At 56.2% G+C, this 6,000-nt stretch overlaps 1 protein-coding gene across 1 annotated transcript in view; it reads right to left on the bottom strand.

Annotated features, from left to right (window-relative positions):
- BCL2 (BCL2 apoptosis regulator) overlaps nucleotides 1-3,357 on the bottom strand; it is a 92,434-nt gene extending 89,077 nt beyond the window's left edge. The window contains exon 1 of the mRNA XM_080578942.1: nucleotides 1,038-3,357. Coding sequence (XP_080435068.1) covers nucleotides 1,038-1,622 — 585 coding nt within the window. The 5' untranslated portion in view covers nucleotides 1,623-3,357. The remainder of the gene's footprint in view (nucleotides 1-1,037) is intronic.
- Nucleotides 3,358-6,000: the final 2,643 nt, after the last annotated feature.

Raw genomic sequence — 6,000 nt, forward strand, 5'->3', positions numbered from 1 at the left:
AGGTGACTGACGCTCGCTCTCAGCCCATACGTAAAGTTTCTTCTTTGGTACAGCTGTTGCCTGGTCTCACCCCAACACATTAATTTTGCAAGCTTTATATACGTTCAGCAGGTTTGGTTTGCGGGAGAGTGGCTGGGACCACATTTTGTCACAGTATGTCAATTAATACCGGAAAAAGGAAAGAAATACCCTTCCACTTCCAAATGTGGTTATTTATTTTGGAAAGAGAGAGAGAAAAAGGGAGGGTGCTTGACTGACTATGAGTATAAAAGCTGTCCATTTTCCACAAGTGGAAATCTTCCCTTTCTGGATGATGCTAAAACCAACCTCAGCCAGAGGTGACTTCTACCCCGGAAACGTAGCCGCATTTGACTTCACAACAAACACTAATTTTTCCGGAACAATCCCACGGACCCATCTCCCAGCACCTTTGTTTCATGGTGAGACAAAGACAGATTTTTCACCCCAGAAACATCCTCTGCCATGGAGCCCTGTTCCAGCTGCCACCGTGGCACCAGCAGTCACCTGCCCATTTGGTTGCCTCTAGCACCATGTCCCCACACTCGCCGTGCCTGGTGCACCACCCCAACATGCAGGGATGTCCACATGGTCCCCACATCCAGGACCTGCCACCCCCTGTGCCCATCCCCAGCCTCTGCAACCCCTTCCCATGCTGCGCTGGAACAAGCCTTGGTCAGGGCTGATGCCACCGGTGGGCGAAGGTGACGGGAAAGCGGAGCTCTCCGATGGAAAGGACACCTTGCTTGGCCTTTCCGCACCCGAGGAGGGAGCTGCAGCTGCCCCCCTCCACAAAAAAAACAACACCATTTCACTGCAGCCCCACCATCAGGTGACACCCGACAGCAGAGGAGCCGGCAGAAGGCCCACACCGGTACAAAAGACGCAGCAGGCAAACCTCGCGTCCCGACGCTCGCACTGAGGTGAGCACACGTGGGCACCCGTGAGCCCCAGAGACACCCCAGAGCCCCCAAAGCCGTGGGCCATCGGAGGAGGAAAGCAAAGCGCAGGGCACGTACCCAGCCTCCGTTGTCCTGGATCCAGTTGTGCAGGTGCCGGTTCAGGTACTCGGTCATCCAGGCGGCGATGCTGTCCACCAGGGGAGACATCTCCCGGTTGACGCTCTCGACGCACATCACGCCACCGAACTCGAAGAAGGCCACGATCCGGCCCCAGTTCACCCCGTCTCGGAAGAGCTCCTCCACCACGGCCACGAAGCGGCCTCTGGCCGTGAAAGGTGTCAGGTGCAGCTGGCCGGACATCTGGGCGAAGTCCCGCTGGTAGCGGCGGGAGAACTCGTCCCCGGCCTGGCGCAGGGCAAGGTGGACCACGGGGGGCGCGGGGCGCAGCCCCTCGCCCGGGGGCGCCTCGCTAGCAGCAGCCGAGCCGGGGGGCTCGGGGTGCGGGGACAGCAGCCCGGCAGGGCGGTGGCGGGAGGGAGTCCCAGCAGCAGCAACCGCAGCAGCAGCAGGAGCGAGAGCCGTAGGCGCGGGCGCCCTGTCCTCGCCGGCAGCCCAGTCGTATCCCCTCTGCGAGAGTTTATAGTGGATGTACTTCAGCACTATCTCCCGGTTATCGTAGCCTCTTCTCCCGGGATGAGCCATGATTTCCGAGAGGGAGCAGCAAGAGGAAGGGAGAGAGGAAGAAGAGGAGCAGGATGAACCCAAAAAAGTAAAGCAGCCAATAATAATAAATTTAATAACACCAAAAATTATAATCCAGTTACGGTATCGGGCACGGTTTCATTCATGGTGACGTGGGGGAGTTCCCAGGGTCTCGGAGGTACGTTTGTCTTCTCAGTGTTGCCTCCTCGCTTTGAGATGCACAGTATAAATACGGGTTAAAAAACGCTGTAAATACTTTACTTCCAGACGCACATTTATTACTTATTATAAACCTACTTTAGAAAACACTTCCTCCTCGGTGCTGAGACACATTTTAAAAAATATTATACTTATTCAAAATCAGGTGCATTTTCCCCTAGGTGCCGAGCTACCGGGGACACGGAGGAGCGGGCGAACGCACACCGTCAAAGCTGCAATTCAACGCGATCTGCTAAGCAGCCTTGGATGAACGTTAATCCAACGCCCTTTAAGCTAGAAACCTCGACACCGCTCTTTTAAGTTACACAAACTAAATTTCCTCTGTAAAGTACTTACTTGGGACTATAAATATGTTCCTCTGTCAAGTTTCCTCTAAAAAAAAAAATTGCAATGACAAAACCCAAACATCGCCAAGTCTTCAGAAACGTTAAGCTCCGGCCGCTTTGATGCTTCAAGTCACCGAGGGGATGGGAAAGGGGCAAAAAAACCCCAGGATCGCTACGATTTCCAATGTTTTTTCCCAGACTCCCGTTTAACAGGCATCTCCGGCGATCTGTCAAAGCTCAGAAAATCCCGCCTCGGAGCCCAGGGAGGCGAACAGCCCCGGAGAGACGGAAAATCCTGGAGACCAGCTGAAGCACATTTGAAGGCAGGCTCTCGCAGAAGTGCTCCGTTTTTCCCTCCAGTGCAACGTACGGGCATATGCATTTACGTAGTTTCATTCAGACACCGATCGCAGGAGCCCGGCGCTTCCACACACACACACGCACACATAAAAAAATAAAAAATAATAGAAAATATGTTTTTTTTTTAAAAAAAAAAAGAAATCAATTCTTTTTCACCAGGAGGAGCGTAGGGCGGTTTTGCTTTTTTAAAAAAAGAGGCGAGCGGCTCGCGAGCGTGGCCCCGGGCAGAAATAATGCCATTTCCCGAGCAGCTTTTGTACCCGAGGAGGAAGGAGAAGGCGACGAGGGGCGCGGACGGGCCGCGACCGCCGCCGATGGGCACCGCTGGGCACCGCTGCCCGGCCGCCCGCCCGCCCGCGCAGCCTCCGCGCAACCTCGGCGCAACCTCGGCGCAACCTCGGCGCAAGCTCCGCGCAAGCCTCCGCGCGGCTCCTCCGGGCGCTCCGCGCTGCTGCTGCTGCCGGCGGCGGCTCCGGGAGGCTCCGGGAGGCTGGGGGGGGGGGGTAAAGGAGGGGGGTGAAGGGGGAGCGGAGCGCAGCGGGGGCGGGGAGAGGCGGGGAGGAGCGGAGCCCCGTGGGGGGGAGGCTCCGGCCGCGGCGGGTTGCTAGAGCTCCGCCTCACGGTTCATTCAAGAAAAGGGGGAAAGGTGGGAGGGCGGGTGAAGAAAAAAAAAAATATAGGAAAAGGAAAAAAGGGTGAAAAGGGGAAAAAAAAAAAAAAAAAAAGGAAAGGGGGAGAGGGCGAGCAGCCCCGCGCCGCCCGGGCCCGCCCTCCATCGCGGCGGGCGCGGGGCTGGGGCCGGCGGCGGGGCGGTGGCGGGGCGGGGCGGTGGCCTCCTCCTCCTCCTCCTCCTCTTCCTCCTCCTCCTCCTCCTCCTCCTCCTCCTCCTCCTCCTCCTCTTCTTCCTCCTCCTCCTACTCCCCCGAGGAAGCGGGCGGCGGGGGCCGGCAGCGCGGCGGGTGGCTCCGCGCCGCCCCCCCGAGGTTGCTGCGGCTGCACGGATTTGTTTCGAAATACGGAATTAAAATGAAAAAACAAAAATAAAAAAATTTAAAAAAGCTAAGGGTGGTGAGGAGTAAACCGAAGCGCCCCCTTCCATAAAAGCCCCCGGGGGCTGCCCCCGCTGCAGCCCCGGCACGCACCTGCTGCCGCTGCCCGTGGGAAGGGGAATTTTAGGGCTTTTTGCAGGAGGGGGCGCCCCATGTCCCCCCAGCCGGCCCGGGGGGGCTTCAGGGGGGAGAGGAGGGCAAGGAGCTGCCCGGGGGCGAAGGGCAGGGACGAGCGGTGCCGGGCCGGGAGGTGGGGAGAAATCCCAGGGGAAAGGGGGGCGAGGAGCTGCTCAGCACCTCCCTCTGCTTAGGAGGTTATTATTACCCTGCCTGGTTTTGTCTTCAAGCCCACCCGAGGCTGATGGGGATGACAGTCCCGTGTATGAACCCCCCCAGGAAAAAAAAAAAACACATGAACTAAGCCGTGACCGGGCGTTTGCTTCGACGGGGGGAGCCCTAGGGCAGGGATGCTGCCCCTTCACCCCCCCCTTTTCCCTCCGGCCCCCACTCCGAGAGCTGCCCGGCAGCAGGACGAAGCTCCTGGGGAGGGAGCTGCCGACGAAAAGCCCCCCGCCCCCAGCAAGGACGCCTCCTTTCGCCCCCCCCCCCCCCCGCACATCCCCGAGCCGGCACCCTGCGGCAGAGCCCCGGCGGGATGCTGTTGCCACCCAGCGGCCGCCGCTGGCCCCCCCAGCAGCATTATTTTTCCTCCCTCCTGCCGGGAGAGGGAAGGAGGCGTCCCCTGTGTCCCCCGTGTCCCCTCCCGGCGTGGCCAGGTGCCTGGGTGCTGGGCGGCAGCCCCCCGAAGGGAAGGCTTTGGGGACGCACCGAAGCATCGCTCCTGACGAGGGGGCGTGGAAAACGCCCCGGGATTTGCCCAGGGCATTTCGCGTGAGGGGACACGTAAGACCATCAAAACGACCGGAGAACACGTGAACAGGAAAATAGTTTTAGAATTTGTAACCGATTGCTGATAGCAACAGGTACAGCAAAACTTCATGAGCTGCTCTGTTTGGAGTGGGTTTAGTAAGGATGCTTTTTCCCCCCACAACATTCAGCACTTTGCTATAGCAATGAGGGATCCCAGCCTTTCTGAAAGTCTAATACAAAACCAGCGGTCGTGATTGACAGGAAAGCTTGCTAATACTGAACACAGCTGAGGCCAAAAGATGAAAAACACCAGAGAAAAATCCTAGGAACTGCTCGCTTTAAACTCGGGTATTAAGGGTGAGTCATGGGAAACAAAAACTGTGCCTTGAGGAAGGACAAACTGGGCTCTGGTTAAAAAAAAAAAAAAAGTGCATTTAAAGTCTTTTTTTTTTTTTTCTTGATGTGTCCAATGCATTGCAGCTGACCTGCATTTATGCCTGCAATTGAAGGGAGCGGCATCTTAAACCCAATTATAATGCCACCTGAGTGGGTGATGAGCATGTATTAAAGTTTCACAAGTTTGCATTACAGTACTGGTTTTTGCCTTGTTTGTTTGAGCTCAGCAGGATAAAACAGCAGTTAAAAAGGCATCCAAAACGCAGGCAACATGTTTTTGGGGGGTATATAGAACAAAGCAGCAAGAGAGGCTCAGGATGTAACAAGGAACATGAAATGAATGCGTGGAGTCAGTTAAGAAATCACCAGTGTGCTTTCAGGCAGCAGTGTAACACGTCAGCTACTAAACATCTGATCCTGCAGAGCCTTCCGCACACGTCTATCTTCATGTGAGTGGGCCCACCGAAGTTTATCAGACGAATAAAAAGCAGCAGCTGCAGAAAAGATCGGAACTAAATTAGGAAGACGAGCAGCAGCTCGGATGAAAGCAGCTCGCCTGAGCGTTAACAGGGACAGGAGCATCGACAACAGGTATCAGTCAGGCCCGGCAGCGTAAAGGACAGATAATTTTGGTGAGCCAGCTTCCTCACCTGTACTTGGGCAACTGACCAAACGGGGAGGATTCTGCAAAGCCTGCTGATTCTTTGATGCCCCCCCAGATGCACGACGTACAGTCGATGCCTTGCTGACAAGTGCTCTAGGAAATTTCTTCATGCCTGCTCCGTGACAAGCTGCAAGGGGAGAGCATCTTTTCCCTCTGTCTTTGTGTTAACATCAACAGGATTTCAACAGCAGCCCCGGTTCCTGGTGACCTGCTCGCCTTTTTTATTTCCCATGCTCATGAGCAGGCAGGTTGCATAAAAGCAATTGCTTAAAGGGCTGTCTGAGCAGCCAAAAAGTAAGTGGGGTGTATGTTTGCTCCGTGTGACGGGACTCCATCCCCGGGCTGCTCCCCGTACAGCCAGTGGCACTGTAAATGCCAGCTGGTGGCGTGTCCAGCGGGGCTTCTGCCTCCGTCAGCCACAGCTACGCTTCAGCTGGGTTTCTCCGTTCACGGCGTTCGGTGCTTCTCCTTTCCACGCCAGCCTGCGTTTGCTC

The sequence above is a fragment of the Anser brachyrhynchus genome (genome assembly GCF_964034855.1).
Source record: "Anser brachyrhynchus genome assembly, chromosome: 2".
Lineage (NCBI taxonomy): Eukaryota > Metazoa > Chordata > Aves > Anseriformes > Anatidae > Anser > Anser brachyrhynchus.